The 21,728-nt window shown below is 34.2% G+C and overlaps 1 protein-coding gene, 3 non-coding genes and 3 pseudogenes across 4 annotated transcripts; all 7 read left to right on the top strand.

The window, feature by feature from the left end:
* The first annotated feature begins 479 nt into the window (after positions 1–479).
* On the top strand, positions 480–4,071 carry LOC107802841 (large ribosomal subunit protein eL13z). Its single transcript, XM_016626421.2, has 5 exons — positions 480–608; positions 2,629–2,741; positions 2,838–2,971; positions 3,387–3,545; positions 3,665–4,071. The coding sequence occupies exons 2-5, from the start codon at positions 2,636–2,638 to the stop codon at positions 3,884–3,886; spliced, it is 621 nt and encodes a 206-aa protein (XP_016481907.1). The 5' UTR covers positions 480–608; positions 2,629–2,635; the 3' UTR covers positions 3,887–4,071.
* Positions 4,072–18,960: 14,889 nt separating this feature from the next.
* Positions 18,961–19,128, top strand: LOC142170071 (small nucleolar RNA snoR143; annotated as a pseudogene).
* A 424-nt stretch (positions 19,129–19,552) lies between these two features.
* On the top strand, positions 19,553–19,644 carry LOC142170116 (small nucleolar RNA SNORD96 family). The gene has a single exon (XR_012699702.1). It is a non-coding gene; the product is annotated as a small nucleolar RNA SNORD96 family (small nucleolar RNA).
* A 309-nt stretch (positions 19,645–19,953) lies between these two features.
* On the top strand, positions 19,954–20,121 carry LOC142170076 (small nucleolar RNA snoR143; annotated as a pseudogene).
* A 425-nt stretch (positions 20,122–20,546) lies between these two features.
* LOC142170119 (small nucleolar RNA SNORD96 family) lies at positions 20,547–20,638 on the top strand. Its single transcript, XR_012699706.1, has one exon. It is a non-coding gene; the product is annotated as a small nucleolar RNA SNORD96 family (small nucleolar RNA).
* A 306-nt stretch (positions 20,639–20,944) lies between these two features.
* LOC142170082 (small nucleolar RNA snoR143) lies at positions 20,945–21,112 on the top strand (annotated as a pseudogene).
* A 424-nt stretch (positions 21,113–21,536) lies between these two features.
* LOC142170115 (small nucleolar RNA SNORD96 family) lies at positions 21,537–21,628 on the top strand. The gene has a single exon (XR_012699701.1). It is a non-coding gene; the product is annotated as a small nucleolar RNA SNORD96 family (small nucleolar RNA).
* The last annotated feature ends 100 nt before the right edge of the window (positions 21,629–21,728 follow it).

The following is a 21,728-nucleotide window of genomic DNA, read 5'->3' as shown; positions in this document are numbered from 1 at the left end:
GTTTGGCCAAGTTTTTAAAAAGTGCTTCTAAGTGTATTTTTCACAAAGTTGTTACTTCTCCAAAACTGCTTATACTCAAAAATACTTTTTTTCTTCTAAAAATTTGGTCAAACACTTCAACTTTGAAAAATAATTTTTTTACGAAAAAAAGTGCTTTAAGACTCCAGAAGCTTGGCCAAACATGCTATTGTGTACTTCTTCATCTCTTTGCTTTTTTCCTTAATTTTGAACTGCTAGAATTTATTTCTGGAGTTTTGAATTGTATTAATTAAAACTCCAGCATTTCTTTCTGGAGTTTTTAGCATCCACAATTAAAAAATTTATTATATATTTTTTTCGTTTTAAAAAATAATAAAATTTGAATGGAATGAAATGCTGATTAAAGCTTTGATTAGCAGTTCCAAAAGTGGCTATTTTCTAATATCTTCCGAATTAATACTTCCAATCTTTTATGGGCCAGCCTAGATTTTCCAGTCGTCCTAAAGAATACTGGGCCTATAGAAGCCCAAGAAAAGTCTTTCATCTAGGGTTCCACATAAAAACAAACCTCGATTCCCACCTTCTGGTTCCAAAGCCTCAAAGAAAAACCCTAGCTCAGCTCGTTTCAGGTTAGTTTCAATTTTTCCCTTCAATGTCCCAAAAATTTAATTATACGTATATTTCTTCATTTTATTTCTCGTTATTAAATTGTTTGTGCAAATCTATCAGTGAGTAGTGTAAATGAAGTTAACTTTCAACTGAGTTTAATATGAAATCATTGCATCAAATGCTTGAATAAACTTTTTTCCATCTTACATATTGAGTAGATATTCATATTATTCAATAAATTGAAATTATAGAATATTGATATATTATTTATCTGTTTGTTATTTATGAGGTACATATTTATGCAAGATGATATTTTAATTAAAGTGGTCACCTGCCTAGTTAGATATAAGCTCAGTTAGCAGGCCGATGAGCTCGTGAATCATAGCGAGTGTTCAAATTAGGTATTTATGAAAATTAAAGTTCAACTGAAGGATGGTTTTTATTTTGGGATTTTAATCAGGCATATGAACTCCTCGAAGCAGGGCTATACGTTTTGTATATCTAACTACACGTTTGTGAAAGGTGAAATTGTGTAGCTTTGAAACTTGGGATTGCGAATAGCAACTTGTTTATAATGAATGCCAAGGGGATATCTCAAGAATAATTCTTGAATGCAAGCGAATGCCTCGGTTTGTGAATTATAATGATAAGCCCATCTAAATGCAAAACTACATATAAAAGACCATTTAGAAATTTGTGCTAGAACACCTATAAGATACAATATGAAGAAATAGAACATGTCGGAATGTATATACACTTGTACAAGATCATTTTTTTTGGCCTATGTAATCGCATGGTTGGTTTAGTTTGGCTTACTAGTCAGTAGTCACTCTAAAACTAATCTAGTTGAACTGCCCCATTTCGTAAGCCTTTAAAGATCTGCTCTTTTAGGTCCTCTCAGTAAATCCACCAAAGTTCTGTGCATTCTTGATTCATTTTGCTCCAGGAATGCCATCTTTTATTGATATTGTTTCTTTTCTATGGTGCTGTACAATGTCATATATTGGTGGAGATAAAGGAAAATGTTAGATACTGTTGCGTACACAGTTTATATTTACTTGTGTTTTTGTTCCTTGAAATGGTCCGGTATTCAGTATCCTGGAAGCTGCTGTACGTGCGCAAGCTCTGTATGGATAAAATGTAGGACAAGAAATGCTCACCAATTAATGCTTATGAACTTCTCCATATTCATGTTATGAAATCACAAAACTCTTAAACTTATTGAGATATTTCATGTTGTTTGAATTATAACTATTGATAATGCTTCTTAAACATTACTTTAGATAATGTTAAACTAGTCCTCTGAGCTAGGGCTGTGCATGGATCGGATTTTCGGATTCTAGAAAATGCAATCCGAATCCAATCCGAATTAATATCGGATTGGATCGGATTTTAAAGTTTGGATCGGATCGGATTATTATGCCTCAAAGTTGCAAACTCATATGTATATTTTCTTTGTAAAAGAGGCAGTATAGTAAGAAAAATTAATGTTTATACAATTATGAGAGTACTATGGTGCCAATAGAGCTAAATCCATCAATTGTAAAGGTAATAACTTGGAGGAAAATGTAAAGGAAGTACTAATTATCCGAATTAAAGTTTAGAATTTATACATGCCCTAATAATTTCGGATTTCGGATTGGATCGGATCGGATCGTATTAAAATTATACCAATCCGATCCGAAATCCGAAATTTTAATAAACACAATCCGAAATCCTAAATTGAACGGGTCGGTTCGGATTTCGGATATCCGATCCAAATGAATAGCTATACTCTAAGCCTTTACATGTTCAAATCTAACTTCTTAAAATGCTTACCCTATTTTCCCTGAGTTATTTCTTGTTGTTTGGATAATAATCTTCTCATATGCTTTCTCGTCTCCTAGGGCAGCCTCTAATGTCTTTGAATCACATAGGCCTACTTCTTTAATTGCCAAAATTATGTTTCTTTTCATGTTACAAATGGTGTTTATTTGTCCTCATCATAAATTTCCTAGGCTTTTTCTTAGTAACTTCATTCCATGTCATCGGCGTACACAGGTAAACCATGAAGCATAACAATGTTATCCCCAACGGGCACTTTAAGAAGCATTGGCAAAACTATGTAAGGACATGGTTTAACCAACCTGCTCGAAAAACAAGGAGACGCATTGGTGAGTTTCCATTTGTTGGATGGCTTCAAGTCTCAAATTAAGCTTTGGCTCTAGTATACTTACATTTCTTGACCGCTTTTGCTTCTACAACTCCAGCTAGGCAGAAGAAAGCTGCAACAATCTTCCCTAGGCCAACAGCTGGACCACTCCGTCCTATTGTTCATGGACAAACACTAAAATACAACATGAAAGTCAGATCTGGCAGGGGATTCTCTCTAGAAGAGCTGAAAGTGAGATTCATTCGATCTAATCTTGCGCTAGATGTTTACTTTTACCCCTCCCCTCTCTCTCAAAAAAAAAAAAAGAAAGAAAAGAAACCACCTTCATAAAATGGCAAAAATGTGAGAGTGCGGGTGAACTTGTTTCCTTGTTGGAATCTATGTTTCATGCTGAGCTTATTTAGAGTTTGGCATGTTGAGCTTACATAGAGTTTAGTTCTTGTGCAAGCAAGTTCATGGGTCAAAAAGCTCTGTACTTATCTATTCCTTTTGATTGGGGCAGACTTCATTTTACACCTCTCTTTGTAAGTTGCAACTATGATTTTTGAAGTCGATCCATATCATATCCTTCGTTTCCATTTTTCTCTGCCAAAATACATCATTCTTTACCATGTATTAATATCTAAAGATTTTCTTTTGTTTTCAGGCAGCTGGTATTCCCAAAAAACTTGCTCCAACTATAGGCATTGCTGTGGATCACAGGCGCAGGAACAGATCCCTAGAAGGTCTCCAGGCCAATGTCCAGAGGCTCAAGACATACAAAGCTAAGCTAGTCATCTTCCCAAGGCATGCTAAAAAAGTCAAGGTAAACCTGAGATCACTGTAGTCATACCTGTCTGCTGTTGACAATGAAAATGTTGTTGTCTTATTGGTATTTTCTTGGAGCTACTTTAAACTTACATCTTCTCCAACACAATTGCACAGGCCGGTGATTCTAGTCCTGAGGAACTTGCCACTGCCACTCAGGTCCAGGGTACTTACATGCCCATTACTAGGGAGCAGCCCGCTATTGAGCTTGTGAAGGTCACGGATGAAATGAAATCATTCAATGCCTATGGCAAGCTGCGTATTGAGCGTACAAATGCGCGTCATATTGGTGCGAGGTTGAAGAGAGCAGCTGAAGCAGAAAAGGAAGAGAAGAAATAAGATAATCAAAATGCCTTATAGCCTTGTGCACTTGCATTGCTATTTTTTGGATGAGTCTGGATAATGAATTCTTTTGAAATTTTACTCCTTCGCTACATATTAAGGAAGTCTGTTATGCTCGTCAGCTATAATTTCTGTAGTAGTTTCCTTAAAGTTTTAAGATCTGGTTATTTTGCTGCTTTTGATATGCTCGATTCTGGCTCTGCATTGATAATTATCCTAGTGGAGGTATGTCGTATGCATTATATAGTCATTTTAGATGATTCGTGTTTGGTTAATTATCCTACTGTGTTTCTTCATCCAGATGGATGAATGCTCTGTGTAGTTGTGTAAAACATGTTTCTTAAAAATCGTCTTCTGACTGGTGGCGACCGATATTATTGTATTTTGGAGTTTGAGCTACATTTATGGCGAATATTGATATTTCATAACGAGAATATTTTAACAATATAAGTCTATTAAATACTTGACCAGATGAAGAAATCACAAGACGGAGGACATTCAGTATGATCTTTTGGCTGCCATTTCAATATGATCTACGTTCAATTTACCCAAAATGTGTTTGAAGGTAAATTATCATATCTTACGAGTTCCGTTTGATGTTTAGTTCACAAGGCAATCTGGATCTTGCTTGTATTGGGTTAGTAATTACGGGTAATCATTGTGGGTTATGAAAATTAAGGGGCTTATTTTGTGACATTGTTTCGGTTGTATGTTAATTTATTCTATGTTCATTGTTTAGTTTTGTGGTTTATTGATATGTACAGATCTGTTGCTGGTTGATTGCATTGTGTAATGGAATAAAGATGCTCGGTCGCTCATCCGTAGGAATATAGGTTTTACCTATTATGTTTGTACTATATTGCAGTCGGTATTTCTTTTTGGCAAGTTTAGAATTGAGTGAAATTTTTTGAGCCGATGCGCTAGGTATCTGGAGCCTTGTTGGCAAGGGAGGCTTTTACTGGGTTGAAAAATGACTTATTTCTGATTACTCGCGGCTAACATACTTTGATAGATTACTCTGATGAGCGACTAAAATTATAGGTTAGCTTGCCATTTTAGCTCCTGAAGTTCACTCTTGATAATCCGAGTTTTGACATAATCAATTGTCCATATGTGTTCTTGAATCTTGATGGTGGTGTCACTTAGAACCCTGCCTGTGTTAGTTTTCAAACTAGTAATTCAAAAATAGCCAGCGTTTGCAAAGTCATTAAAAAATAGCTACTATTTTGCTGCAACACGAACCGGTCCAGCATAATAAACTGGAGATTGGTGCACCTGTGTATAAAATTTCAGCATATTATGCTGGACTCCAACACGCGGAAAGTTCCAGCATAATACACTGGAGATTGGAGCACATGTGTATGAACTTCCAGCATATTATGCTGGACCGGTATATTATATTGGAACTCCAGTATAATATACTAGAATTATGCTGGATCTCTAGTATATTATGCTGGAATATTTTTCGGATTTTGAACAGTGTTTTCGTTCAGATTTATCTTTACATGAAAAGTGGCTAAATTTCGATTACTTTTGAAACTGTGGCTATTTTTCAATTAATACTTGTAAATCTGGCTATTTTTGAATTTCTCCCTTATTAAATATATATCATTTGTAACAAATAAATTAATATAAAAAATAATATAGTGAAACGGTGTCATTTGTTGGATGGAGCAAAAAACATGACAAATTATTTATGATATATTTTGTTTTCTACTATTTTATTCTTATTATTTTAAATTTGTATTTTTACCAATTTAACTGTCAATACTTGGCTCTATTTTCTGATTTCTCTCGCCGCCAATGCTCTTCTTATGAAAAATAAATTTATGTACCTTAATAGTTTTGTCAACTTGACAAATAGTTAATTTTATTAATACGATGAATTTGAAAAAAATAAAATAAAATTGGTTGTTGTTGCTAATTATTTAATTCAAAGATTCAATTATTTGTTCTATTAAAGGAAATAATTTAGTTTTTATTAATTCAAAATATTAATATTATTTTTTATTATTTTCTTGATATTTACTTTAAAACCAATTATTATTTTCTTGATATTTACTTTAAAACCAATATAAATTATTATTTTTATTTAAACTATGTAACATAACTATAAGTTACTTTACCTAATAGTATTTACTTATATTTTTATAAAGTCAAAAAGAAATTAAGTTGTCGTTTTTTCCTTTCTAATTACTCATACGATTTAATTAATCACGTTTGAAAAATATGTAAATACATTCGTTAATTGCAATTTATTTTTTTTGCCAATGCAAATTTATTATTAAAAAACATGCTAAGACAAGTGAGTTATCACTTGAATAACAAACCAAACGAAGCACGATATGTTATCTTAGTCAGCATGTATAATATATGTTTGAATCGTCTCCATCATTTACAAAGTCAAACCAGAAAAGAATTTATATAAGATAAAATTGTGTACAGTTCAAATAGACAGCGAAAATTATATTAAAAATAAGACTCATAAACCAAAAAGGAGTTCAAAGTGTCGTTTTGTACCTAATATATTCATAAAAAAATAATTTGTCAAAATTTTACTAACTTAAAAAACCTTTCTAAACCTAAAAGAAGTATAAAATGGTTAAAACTTTTCTAGCGTAAAATTTAATACTCCTAAGTCTAAATGAATTCAAACTAAAAAAAACTTTCCTCGTGAAGAAACTGAAAAGGAACCAAATTTTCCAACTGAAGGGATTGAAAATCAAACGAAACTTTGCTAGTGAAGGAATTGCAAAATTTAATTAATTCTCTAAGATTTAAACTTTCCTAGTGTGATTGAACGTCCTTGAAATTCTAGAATCGAAAGAAATTCAAAAACCAAATCATTAAATATTGGAAAAATAATTAATTGACTATTCTTAAATATTAGAAAATTAATTAAATGGATATTCCTAAATACCGGGAAATAGTCAAATGATTATTTTGTCCAGTGTAAACTCTATTTTTAAATGGCAAAAAGGCGAACGATATTTCACTAAGGTCTTTCATACTTTTAATGTAGTATATATATAAATATAGATAAATAGATAGATATAGATTAGATACACAAATGATACACAGTAATATATAGATACGCGTTTCATATTCTTTCGTGTTCATCTTCTACTTTTGATTTGGCTCAAATTTATAGGATGAAGACGAGACAACTATAATTTTATGAAAATCCTCGATTATTGCATCGAATGTAGCTAGTTTTACGATATGCGCGTTGCGCGTGTACACTATCTTAATGGGTAGAAAAGATTAAAAATCGTATAAATATAAAAAAATAAAAAAAGATGTTTGGTGGCTAGCTTCGGTGCTCAGATGAAACCTTCCTTTATTGTAGCATATAGTATTTATTACTTTTTCCATACCTCTTTGGCTATCCAATTTTAATTTTTTTTTATTATAATGAGAAAATAAAAGAATATGAATTATTTATTAATTTTTTCTGAAATAATTCTTTTTTTTTTTAATGAAAATAAGGGCTTCTGAAGAAGTCATGAACGCCCAATTATGATTCCTTCTTCTACAATATGTTGAGAATATTATAGTTATGGAAAATTTTAAATTCTTAAATATTAGTAGTTCTTACGTAATTCAAATAAGGAAAGATTTAATAGTTAAAAATTTTAATTTTAAAAGTCTTAAATATTAAAAAAATAATAAGATAATAATGACTATTTTTTTCAATGGGAACTCTATCTTAAATGAGTGAAAAGACAAATAATATTTCTAAGGGGCTTTGTACGTGCGTTCGCACGTATATCCCATGTCATGACTAAAAACTTTTTAAAATCACATAAATATTATTTTAAAAGTATCTTAATTTATAAAATAAAAATTAAAGAAATTAGTGTAAGTTCCTTAATGTAAAGAATGTTGATTATGTCTAGCTAATTCTATAAAGAAATAGATTTATGTTAATAATGCTCACAACAGTATTTCAGTCCGTCTAAAACCTTTAAAAAAAATTAGGAAACAACTTAAAAAGGCAAACATGATTTTCAAATACCTATTTTTAACTTAACTTGAAATGCTATTTTTTTTAGATATCACAAATTTAACTTCAATTTTCACTCAAGAAATTTACTTTAGTTTGACCTATTATTCATTATAAACTAGTTTTATTATTTTAGATGTATATTTTTTTGAAGAAATAGTACATAATTGAAGGGTAAGAGAAAATGTCACCATTACAATGATGTGTTCATCCATAAATAATTAGTTTAGTTATAATATTCTTTGTTTTGAAAATAAATTCGCATTAAAAATAACTTTATAGAGATCTAAGGATAGTTCATTTCTTACTTGAAATTAAACGAACTTGCCACTTTACAAGAAGAAATTAAATTGTGTTTAAAGTAGAAACATATCATTTCTACAATCCAAATCCAAAATGTAAATAAAAAAGGGTAAAAGAAAAGTTCCTAATACCTTTGTTTGATAATCGGAAATTTTGCCAAAAAGTTTTTCAAAACGAAAAGTTCCTACTTTTGTTTGATAATCAACAAATTTGCCGAAAAAGTTTCCCCATAACAAAAGTTAAAATTTCCTTTTTAATAAGGTACAATCGAAAACTATTTTGATTCCTTCTTAGAAAGATATTTTTCTTTTACTTAACTTGGACTTAGATAATTAAATGATTATTATTCCTAAATAGTAGGGTAATAATTAAATAACTATTACTAAATAGTAAGAAATTAGTTAAATGAATATTTTTAAATATTAGGAGAATAATCAAATGATTATTTTGTCCAATGTGAATTCTATTTTAAAGGGGTAAAAAAGACGAATAACGTTTCGCTAAGTGCCTTCGTGCTTTTAATAATATGGTATAGATATATATAAATATAGATAAATAGATAGATATAGATTAGATACACAAATTTATACACGGTAATACATAGATACACGTCTCATATTGTCATGTGCATCACACTCTTTATGGGCAAACCCCTCCTATCCATCTTCCATATGCCGGGGGGATTCAGCTTCAGAGGAAATTGATAGGAGTCACTCGTGAGAGAATTAAAATTTCAACTCCTTAAATACCACTTAGTCAGGTCCTAGCAAAGAATGATTTCTCACGCTAATAAGCATGTGTCAGATATGAAGTTCAACAATTGGTGACTGGGTGTTTTAAAGGCACAACCCTACAGGCAGCTGACATTAACCAATCATCACTACAATAAGTTATCTTACAGGTACTATGATCCTTATTTGATCACTAAAAGGGATTGCTAGGTTGCATACAAATTGGCATTGTCTCTTGAGTTGCAGCTGCACCATGCCTTCTATGTTTCCTTGTTGAAGCCTTGCTTCGAGTTGCCTAAGTATACCACTCACACTCTTATATTGGACATTGGCAATTCTTACTGTCCCCGGCCCTTTAAGGTGTTGCAGAGGATGATGGTTCAGAGGGGTAATAAGGTTGTGACTCAATGGCTCACACAGTGAGAGCAGATTCCCGAAAAACATGCAACTTAGGAAGATTCTAGTGTGGTGAAGACTAGGTTCCCTGGATTCCTTCCTTGAGGACAAGGAAGCTTAAAGGAGGGGGTAAGGATACGCCATATATTTTCTTGGAGTTGTATGAGTTGTACATGAGGTTTCTAGAGTAATACATAGTTTGTTATGTTAGTTATTATAGCTGTTAGTTGGCTTTGTGATAATTCCCAATACACACTCTAAGAATGAGATATGTAACGATCATTAATAAGAGTTACGGTAGAACCACAAGGAGTTTGAGTGGGTGCTAAGGTAAATATTTAAGTAAGCAACTTAATATGTCCTATATTAACTTTCAACACAACTTGGTTTAGTAACACTATTAATTATACTAAAATTATCTAAGAGACAATTTATCAAACACTTAATATCCGATATTTAAACTAAGGTTGTGACTCAAATGAGAGAAACCTAAAGTTATAGTCCTAACCTGGGTGTAACCTAATGGGTGAAATCTAATATGCTTTCTTAGTTGATTGGGGTTGTAATGATTCCCAATTCTAAGGTACTCACTAAATATCTCTTGATTATTGAGTGATTATGCCCAAAATAGCTTTCTCAAATATAAATGGGTGAGAATAAAAACAATTGATTATGAGCCCAAGTGAGATTATCACCATCCCTAGTCCAAATCCTTTAATTAGACTAATCAAAATTCTCAACCTTAACTAGTCCAATTTTTTATTAGCCAACTTTTCCTAAACTTAATTCCTCTTTTTCAACTAAGAACAAAGTCAAAATGGCATGAATCAATGTGCAACCACTAATTCAAGATTGAAGCATGAAATTGGCTAAAAACAATCAACCCAGTCTTAAACAAGTATTATATTAATAACCATCAAATTCACACACTAGGGTTGCATTACAACCCTAGAGAAAAATCGAGTTATTCATAGTAAAAAGAACAAAAACATAATAAAAGGTGAAATTAAAGACATAATACTAAAATAAAGATAAAGATAAAGTGATATCTTTCAAATTGTAGCTTAAACTTGCTCCAAATAGCTACAACTAACAACCCCAAACTGCTACATTAAAAAAGATGCCTAAAGATTGCTAAAAATAGCTATTTATATCGTCTCCAAATTTATTTCAAAAATGCCTTTTCGGTAGGATTGCGGCCGCACAAGTACGATTGTAGTCCGCACTTCCTGCAGTTGATGGTGTGATTTGTTGGCCTTCATTGATGCGGTCGCTACTAAAGATATTGCGGGCGTGCTTGTCTGTTGTGGTTCGCAATCGGATGATTGCAGCCGCAAATCTGAGCATTCAAAACTTGGCAAAATGTCATGTCAATGATTTTCTAAACTTTTAGCGGGCAGATGGATTTGTGGACTAAAGTGCTACTGCACTTTTCCATTGCGGTTCGCAATCATGGGTTCTGCAGTTGCTGATTCTCTTGGGCTTCAGGAGCTAGGGTTTCGGCAGCAAAGTCAGGATTGCAGCCTGCACAAATCCATTGCGGACAACACTGTACTCTTTTTCCCTTGGCTTGTTCTTTCAAGTCTTTTTATCCCTTTTTGCTACTCCACTTACCCAAAACCTGTAATTCAACTTTTTTCGTTATAACTTTGGTATTAAATAGCAAGTTTTGGACCCAAAATTCAACTAGTCGTGATGACACCTAACCCAACCCGCTAGGTAAGCCAACTTTCAATTATCCAATTCCAATAATAATAATTAAAACAATTAAAGTGAATAAAGATCTTAATCTTATACAATCCCCAAGAACTGGTAGTACAAATTATGAGCTTCTAAGAATAGAGTATACAAAGCGGAAATGAAATAAATACATAGTCTGTTTGAATAATACATAAACAAAGCTTTTATAAATCTAAGGCTACCCTGAACAAGAGGCAGCTACAACAGGAACGCATGTACATCTTCAAGTCCTGCAACCATCGAGCACAACAACAACAACAGCCAACATTTGCACGCAATGTGTAGAAGTGTAGTATCAGTACAACCGACCTCATGTACCGAGTAAGTAACAAACCTAGTCGTAGGTTGAAAGTAGTGACGAGCTTCTACCAAGATCGGGTCCATAACCAATAGTCTACAACAGTCCATAACAACATAAAGCAAATAATACCAGAAGTAACTCAAAGATAAAATGCTCAGCCAAATCATGATTTCAAAAATAATAGTTCTTCCTTTTAAATACATAAGTAAAAACCCAAATCATTCGCCGAAGTTACCAAAAATATGAATAGTTTGAAAACAATAATTTCTCCCGAATTTTTTTCAATAATAAATAAGATTTTCATTTTCCTTCGGGATAATCCGTGTAAAACAAATGCATCACTATGCCCATATGTAGAAATGTGTGAGAAATCATGAATGATGTGATGTTGTACATCATGAGAAAAATACATCTCTATGCGTGTATGTCATATGTGCATGCCAATGCGATGCAACTCAGTGATAAAATCATAAACAGCCCCTCGGGCAGAACATCACTCATATATAGCCCATCGGGCAAACCTCACAGTCACTCATGCCTCTCGGGCATACCTCACCATCACTCATGCCACTCGGGCATACCTCACAATCACTCATGCCTCCCAGTCACTCAGCACTAGCACTCAGTAGGTACCTACGCTCACTGGGGGTGTGTACGAACTTCGGAGGGGCTCCTACAGCCCAAGCGCTATACTCTACACGGACAACTCATGTGCTGCACGGACAACTCACGTGCTATAATATTATATCAGAATCCGCATGGACCACTCACGTGCCATAATAAGCCAATAAAGCCTGTTGCAGGCGGGCAGTCCCGATCCATATGATAGTAATAATATATATAAAGCCAACATGGCATGCTGCGACGTGCAGCCCGATCCCAAAATATCCTCACAATCAGGCCCTCAGCCTCCCTCAGTCATCAATCTCTCCAGTCTCTGCCGCATTGGCTCACAATGTCATGAGAATAGCCCAAAAATGATGATATGATGCATCAATAAATAACAACAGAGACTGAGATATGATATGCAATGAAATGAATATGACTCACTATGAATTTTTAATTTAAATAAATAATTTACAGCAATATAACCTATGTGAGTCCCAATAATACTAGCACATAGCCTCAACATGATTTTTAATATGCTTTTCAGCTCAATTTCTTTAACTCATAAAACCGCATGAAAAATGCCAAGATTATTTAATTACAAAATTCCACATAAATAATTATGTCACAATTTCTATGGTGCACGCCCACACGCCCGTCACCTAGCATGTGCGTCACCTCCCAACAATTCACGAAATACATATATTCAGGGTTCATACCCTCAACTCCAAGATTAGAAGAGTTACTTATCTCGAACAAACCGAATCCAATGTCGAGCAAGCTAAACAATGCTCCAGAAATTCTATTATGCGCGTATCAACTCCCGAACAGCTCGAATCTACCACAATTAATTTGATTTAGTCCATACAATTTATAGGAATTAACTCCATATCAAAATGCTAATATTTCCCCCGAATCCGAAATTACGCCCCAAAAAATCACCCGTGGGGCCCACGTCTATTTAATCCGACAAAACTCACAAAATACAACAACCCATCCAATTACAAGTTCAACCATACTAATTTCACTCAAATCCGACTCCAAATCGGTATTCAAACTTGGCAATTTAGTTTTGTGACATTATAGAAATTTTCTTCTATTTCTCTTGAAGATTCAATAATCTTACACTAAAAATGAAGATTAATTCATGGAATATAATTACAAGGGAGTTAAGAACACTTACCCCAAGTTGTGTAAAAAATTTTCTCTCTAAAATCGCCCAACCCGAGCTCTAAAATCCGAAAATGGGTAAAATATATCGAACCCTCGAATTTAACGTTCTAACCCAGCGATTTCCGCATCTGCAGACAAGGGGTCGCACATGCGACCCTCGCTTTTTGCGGACAAAATTGTGCACCTGCGAAAATAGTCGACCTTCTCAAACCTCACATCTGCGGCGCCATCTCGTATCTGCGGGTTCGCAGATGCGCATTCCCTTTCGCACCTGCGTTCGCCCCACGCCAGCCTCAGTTTGCATCTGCGCCAACACCTTCGTACCTGCGGCCTCGCAAATGCGGCAAATTCCTCGCACCTGCGAGCACTGCCCAGTTCCACACTTGGCCGCTTTTGCGACTGATTTCGTGCACATGCGGCTTCGCACCTGCGATCAAAAGCTTCGCAGGTGCGATCACACCAGTAGGCAGCAATTCCAGAAATGTTTCAAGTTGAATTTGATCTGTTAACCGTCCGAAACTCACCCGAGCCACTCGGGACCCCGTCCAAATACACCAACAAGTCCTAGAACACACCACATACCTACTCAAGGCCTCAAATCACATCAAACAACCTTGAAATACGAACTACACACGGATTCAAGCCTAATAAAATTCGAAATTTCCAAATTCTACAAATGACGCCGAAACCTATCAAATCACGTCCGATTGACCTCAAATTTTGCACACAAGTCACATTTCACATTACGGACTTATTCAAATTTTTAGAATCGGATTCCGACCCCGATATCAAAAAGTCACCCCCCGGTCAAACTTCCCAAAAATTTAACTTTTGGCATTTCAAGCCTAATTCCACTACGAACCTCTAAACAATTTTTCGGATACGCTCCTAAGTCCAAAATTACCGTACGGAGCTGTTGGAATCATCAAAACTCTATTCTGGTGTCATTTACACATAAGTCGACATCATATCACTATTTTAACTTAAGCTTTAAACCTTGGAACTAAATGGTCCAATTCATTCCAAAACCTCACAGGACCTGAACCATTTACCCCGACAATTCACACAACAACTGTGAAGTATAATTTGAGTAGTAAACGGGATTGTAATACACAAAACGACCGGCCAGGTCATTACAGTTGCATCAAGTGGTATAAATTCTCACTTATCACTTTGCAAACTAGTCCTATATTTTTGTTATTAGTTTCTTTATTTTCATTTTAGTCCTCTTCCATTTTTCAGTATATTATCTATGTACCCTTCAATTGGGAAGATTATGATTAAGAATAGATATATTTTTGCTGTTTAGTTTTTCTTATTTCTACATTTTCTATACTTCCGTGCCTTAAACCCTTTGATTGTGCATCATTGCAGGGCCCTAGTTTGCGATTGCACAATCCTATATCTAAGATCAATTCCTTCGGCCCTCGACTAATGCTACGACGAGCTATAAATTGCAATCGTACATCCTCATAATCTTTCTTTCAATTATTCAAATGCCAACTGAGGAGGTACAAGCTAAACAAGCATCATTGGTAATCCAAAAGATACCAAAGGCACAAATTAATGTGGTAGTTGCAGGAGGATTTCTACAAGATCTAAAACAGTATGAGGTCTTCTCTATAAGGAAGATGTACATCAGCATGAGAGGGGTATTTCAAAAAATGTAATGGAGAAGGCTAGTGTGTAATAATAAAGGGATGCCCAAATGGACTTTTGTTCTCTTTCTAGCATTGCATGGGAAGCTATCTACTAAAAATAGAATATCTAGGTGGGGAATAGTCATTGACAAAACTTGTCCTATGTGCAACATAGAAGAATAAAGTATATCCCATCTATTCTTTGAATGTAATGTGCCTGCAAACATCTGGAATAGAGTACTAAAGTGGTAAGGAAATCAGAGGGTGGCAGGATAATGACAAGAAGAAATCAGATGGGTTGTGGCAAATGCGAGAGGAAAGTCTGTTGCAACTGAAGTATATCGAATGTCTCTAGCAGGGTGCATATATCATATATGGGAGGAAAGAAATTATATATGCTTCCAACTCATGCAGCGAGACAGTGATATGGTCACATGGGAATTGATCCAAGAAATCTTTAAGAGGGGAAGTATGATACCAAGGTTGGCAAGGAAGCTCAATCAATTGAATTTCTATCCCTAGAACTTATACATGTAACAAGCAATAGCGGTTAAGTGAGGAAAATAAGAGTGCAAGTTGTCTGCAGATGTTAGTTAACTAAACTCTGGGACCTGTTTGTTCAGAGTTAGCCCATCTTATGTTTTTTTTATACCTTGAGCTATACATATTTACATTTTGGTTAATAAAATCCTTTATTATCCAAAACAAATTATTCAAATGCTTATAACTTATTGCGGATTTTTCCTTTTTAACTTAGGCAGAATAAAAGACCCAAGTACACAAGACCTTTTAGAAAACAAATTTAATCGAACCATAACAATACAAGTGAAAATTTTCAATTCTATATTCTTGAAACAGATTGTCCTCAAAGTTAAAGATTACAATCGGCCTTCTTGTAAGTACATATGAATAGGGCTTACGCTTACAGAAAAGCCCAATCCCCTTTTAAGGAGCCATAAGTTCTGTACTAAGGGGTATTTGCATCTATACCCGCTTTTCGGGTCACGTTTTAACTTATACCCGCTTTGCAAAAAAAATTGTAAGCATACCCACTTTTCGCGTAACTTCGGACAGACGGGCCTGAAGTAGCAAATTTTTTTGCCTGAAGTGTAGCAAAACTTCAGATATTTTTGCATGAAGTTTGGCCTCACTTGCAAATGCAATCACACAAACTTCAGTTCATAGTGCAAATGATAAACTTTAGTTCAATAAAACAACATCATGTGTTGCTGAACTTAAGCATTCTAGTAGCTGAAGTTGTGTTCTGTATTTGTTGAATTTCAGCATGGTTTAGCGGAAGTTTTGTTCTATATTTGTTGAACTTCAGCATGTTTTAGCTGAAACTTTGTTATGTTTGTGATGAATTTCAGGGCTGAAGTTTGTTTTGTATTTGTTGAACTTCAGCATTCTAGGAGCTGGATTTTTTTTTATATTTGCTGAACTTCAGCATTCTTAGAGCTGAAGTTCTAAAACAACAATGACAAATTGTCATTAAGATCCAGTTGCTAACTACTATTTATTATATATTTTAACCTTAGAATAATAGAATTATCAGGAAATTTGTAAAGCAATACTCATATAAAACAAGACCATTAGTAAAAGCACAGGGAATCAACTCGTGCTTTCGTGTTTCAATAGCAATTAAAATTAGAATTCTTTACCATTCAGAAAACGAAGCTGAAGTTGTTTAAACAGTGGGTACAAGTTAATACTTAAAAAATAAATGGGTATAGGTTAAATGAGGGCGACCAAATAAGGCGTCCCGTGCAATTTTTACCAATACTAATTACAATGGGCCCAAGCCCATTAGTGGCTGACCTAGTAAAAGCCTGGATATAAAATATATCTTCTCCTAAACCCTAACGCGAAAGAGAGAGGAGCTCAGCGTAAAATTTGAGAGTTTCATTGTCAGCTTGGCGGCCTCCACTGAGTTCGACCGAAAATGAAGGTAGCTGTACAAGCCTATAATTTATTTATCACATTATTCATTTCGTTCAACATGAATTGATTTGTTCTTTTGTTTTGCAGTTCAACATTGCAAATCCGACAACTGGATGCCAGAAGAAGCTCGAGATCGACGATGACCAGAAACTGTAAGTCATATTTATACGTTTAGAAATTCTACAGAACTTGTACTACTTTTTATTTTGTATTTGCATTATATGTCACGAGATTAGTTTAAATGGAGTAATGTCGTCAGTGAGAATTCATATAACCGATCCTAACTTGTTAGACACTAGTAGTTGTTGCTGTTGTCAGATTTTCTTTGCTTGCGCACTTTAACATACTTTGGTTTTATACATGTCAAATTGTGAATTTTTAAACTCAAATTGTTTTCGGCTATTAATGAAAAGTCTACAATTGTCAAACTGTGCGGTAAAGTGAATAATTTGGGAGCTCTGGAGTTGAGGATTTATTTGTTTAGATTACCTGCTATGAAAAAAATTACATGCGGAATGCAGTTTTGATCTCTTACCTCATAGTGGTTATTTGGTTGAATGTCTTCTACATTTCTACTTATTTGCTTGCTATCTCTCAGTTGTTTCTAATAGTAATATTTATGATATTTCATGTTCATCTTCTACTTTTGATTTGGCTCAAATTTTCAATTCTAATCACCTCAAATCATCCCAAAATTAAGATTCAAACTCCTTGAGACGTGCCTAATCTATTCCAAACACCCACTTGAAATAAATTTCAATTTCAAAAACTCAAAATTTTAAATTCAAGCTTAAGCGGGTTTCAATTCATTGACTTTCAATAGAGTTTGAACTCATATTCTGCCACCAAACAATCAAATAAAAATAAACAGAATCGAAGGAGATATATATGATTCTATGTATATGTTTCATGAATTTATACTATAAGCAACATGAATTAGTGTGGTTCACAAAAATTATATTTTTCTAAGCAGCTTATAAACGAAGAAAGTTTTAATTTTTTTGTTGCTGGTTATGCAAGATGGATTTACTAAAAAACAAAAATACTAAAGATGACAAAAAGGAATAAATTGGTTGACAAATCGGTATTTTTGTAGTTTATATCTCGGTGGTTGTAAGTTATAATTTGCTTGACTAATGCATTACACAAGTTTAACAGTTTTGCTAATATGCAGATTTTACGAATTTTACTACTCTAAGATCTTAAACAATTATATTTGATTACTCGGGCAAACTTTTGCAAAGAAGAAAAAAGAGGGAAAAGTGGGTTGTTTGGCCAAGCTTCTAAAATTAGCTTATTTTGAAAAGTGATTTTCTCACACGTGCTATTAAAAATATATTTTTGGTGCAAAGCAGTTTGTGTTTGGTTAATCAATGTGAAAGTCACCTTTGAGTGACAATTAGTATTTGACCAAGCATTTAAAAAGTACTTCTAAGTATATTTTCTCAATAGTATTTTTCAAAAAAGTACTTTTGGGGATAAATTATTTTTTAAAGTTTCTCAAAAACATCTTATGCTTCTACTCAAAAATATTTTTTCTTTTTTCAAAAAGCTTCGCCAAACATTTAACTTTGAAAAAAAGCACTTTGGTCAACAAAAAAAAATTGGCAAAAAAGGTTGCAAAGAGATGGAATAGTATACAAATAGATAATTTAGCTAATATTTATAGCATTGACCTAATATTAATAGTATATTATGAATTGACTAATTTTGATAGCATTTTTGCTTTGGAAGGCTAAACTAAATAGTTGTTCCTTTTAAAAACTTTGTAAGAATTTCAAGTCTCCTAGGCTAAAATTGAAAGGTTTCTTTACACAAATAGCCGGTCATATTCATTGTTTACTTTTTTTTAGCCATATACATAGATTCCACATTATTATACACATATAATACATACATTATACCTCAATCGGCTATTTTTAGTATAAACGGTTGGGCGGACGGCTATTTGTGTTAATTCTTCAAATTGAAAAGCCGGCCCAAATTCAGATAGCTGATAGCAAAACAAGACCAGTTTATGGCAGCCACTAGACATATCCACCGAAACCCATCTATAAAACCTCCTCTTCATTGTCCTCTAAACTTCATCTAGGGTTTTGCTTCGGAGCCGATTCTGCTCTCCCAACTCAATGGCCGATCTTTATTGTAAGCTATAGTGCAGCAATTTACTTTTTCAATATTCCTTTCAATGTTTGCCGTCATTGTAGAATTTTAGTTTTCAGAGTCGAATGTAATTGCACTCGCATTAATATAGGGCTTCGCTAAATTATGTAATAGTGCGGTTCTTAAGCGACAGTGCATAAAGGGAAAGCTGAATTTATCAGCGGCGGCCAGACAACCGCTGAGATGAATCCACAGATGGGTTCCTAATGGTTCTTGTCTACTAATTTCATCTCACATTCACTTTACGTTTTTAATTCTTCATTTTTGATATTTTTCATATTGTTTTGAAATAGTTTAGAAGCTTTAGTGATTTTACCCTTAAGCCATACAAATATTATGTTATATTTCAGATTTTGTCACACAAATTTGAACAAGGATAGTATCTGTTATTCTGATGGTGCACTGTATAATTGGGGCGAGTTAATTTAATATTCGCATAACCCAAAGTGTGCAAGTATCATCATAGAACAAGCCTTCTTTGTTGATGTTAGCATTTGAGTCTTTTTTTCTCCTTTTGGGGAAAGGAAGAATCCTGCTTTTAATCCGAAGAGGAGCGATCTCATATCCTATCGCCTTGTAGAGCAGAGTCTCTGCGATTGCTACTTGGGATTGGCCATGAGAAATACATTTTATTTCTTGTTATTAATGATTATAGAATATATTTGGCCTGTGAGGATATCAATTATAAAGAACACCATCTTTCGGGACTGAATGGCCCTCGAGGCCTTGCTGTCAATTCTGCAATTCTGAGGCCATAATCATTTATTAATGATTTTTTTCGACTCTTTAAGGTGTGTTTTTCAGTCATATTTAATTTTGACGATGACATGAATTTCAAGCCCACTTTATGGCAGCCGCTAGACATATCCACCGAAACCCATCTATAAAACCTCATCTTCCCTGTCCTCTAAACATCATCTAGGGTTTTGCTTCGCAGCCGATTCTGCTCTCCCAACTCAATGGCCGCCCTTTTATGTAAGCTATAGTGCAACAATTTACTTTTTCAATATTCCTTTCAAAGTTTGCCGTCATTGTAGAATTTTAGTTTTCAGCGTCGAATGTAATTGCACTCGCATTAATATAGAGCTTCGCTAAATTATGCAATAGTGCGGTTCTTAAGCGACAGTGCATAAAGGGAAAGCTGAATTTATCAGCGGTGGCCAGACAACCGCTGAGATGAATCCACAGATGGGTTCCTAATGGTTCTTGTCTACTAATTTCATCTCACATTCACTTTACGTTTTTAATTCTTCATTTTTGATATTTTTCATATTGTTTTGAAATAGTTTAGAAGCTTTAGTGATTTTACCCTTAAGCCATACAAATATTATGTTATATTTTAGATTTTGTCACACAAATTTGAACAAGGATAGAATCTGTTATTCTGATGGTGCACTGTATAATTGGGGCGAGTTAATTTAATATTCGCATAACCCAAAGTGTGTAAGTATCATCATAGAACAAGCCTTCTTTGTTGATGTTAGCATTTGAGTCTTTTTTTTCTCCTTTTGGGGAAAGGAAGAATCCTGCTTTTAATCCGAAGAGGAGCGATCTCATATCCTATCGCCTTGTTGAGCAGAGTCTCTGCGATTGCTACTTGGGATTGGCCATGAGAAATACATTTTATTTCTTGTTATTAATAATTATAGAATATATTTGGCCTGTGAGGATATGAATTATAAAGAACACCATCTTTCGGGACTGAATGGCCCTCGAGGCCTTGCTGTCAATTCTGCAATTCTGAGGCCATAATCATTTAGTAATGATTTTTTTCCTCTCTTTAAGGTGTTTTTTCAGTCATTTAATTTTGACGATGACATGAATTTCAAGCCCACTTTATGGCAGCCGCTAGTCATATCCACCGAAACCCATCTATAAAACCTCCTTTTCATTGTCCTCTAAACTTCATCTAGGGTTTTGCTTCGGAGCCGGTTCTGCTCTCCCAACTCAATGGCCGCCCTTTATTGTAAGCTATAGTGCGGCAATTTACTTTTTCAATATTCCTTTCAATGTTTGCCGTCATTGTAGAATTTTAGTTTTCAGCGTCGAATGTAATTGCACTCGCATTAATATAGGGCTTCGCTAAATTATGCAATAGTGCGGTTCTTAAGCGACAGTGCATAAAGGGAAAGCTGAATTTATCATCGGCGGCCAGACAACTGCTGAGATGAATCCACAGATGGGTTCCTAATGGTTCTTGTCTACTAATTTCATCTCACATTCACTTTACGCTTTTAATTCTTCATTTTTGATATTTTTCATATTGTTTTGAAATAGTTTAGAAGCTTTAGTGATTTTACCCTTAAGCCATACAAATATTATGTTATATTTTAGATTTTGTCGCACAAATTTGAACAAGGTTAGTATCTGTTATTCTGATGGTGCACTGCATAATTGGGGCGAGTTAATTTAATATTCGCATAACCCAAAGTGTGTAAGTATCATCATAGAACAAGCCTTCTTTGTTGATGTTAGCATTTGAGTCTTTTTTTCTCCTTTTGGGGAAAGGAAGAATCCTGCTTTTAATCCGAAGAGGAGCGATCTCATATCCTATCGCATTGTAGAGCAGAGTCTCTGCGATTGCTACTTGACATTGGCCATGAGAAATACATTCAATTTATTGTTATTAATAATTATAGAATATATTTGGCCTGTGAGGATATCAATTATAAAGAACACCATCTTTCGGGACTGAATGGCCCTCGAGGCCTTGCTGTCAATTCTGCAATTCTGAGGCCATAATCATTTATTAATGATTTTTTCCACTCTTTAAGGTGTGTTTTTCAGTCATATTTAATTTTGACGATGACATGAATTTCAAGCCCACTTTATGGCAGCC

Source organism: Nicotiana tabacum, chromosome 15, assembly GCF_000715075.1.
Source record: "Nicotiana tabacum cultivar K326 chromosome 15, ASM71507v2, whole genome shotgun sequence".
Taxonomy (NCBI): Eukaryota; Viridiplantae; Streptophyta; class Magnoliopsida; order Solanales; family Solanaceae; genus Nicotiana; species Nicotiana tabacum.
Note: the sequence above shows the minus strand (reverse complement) of the source record. Positions and strands in the feature narration are given on the sequence as shown.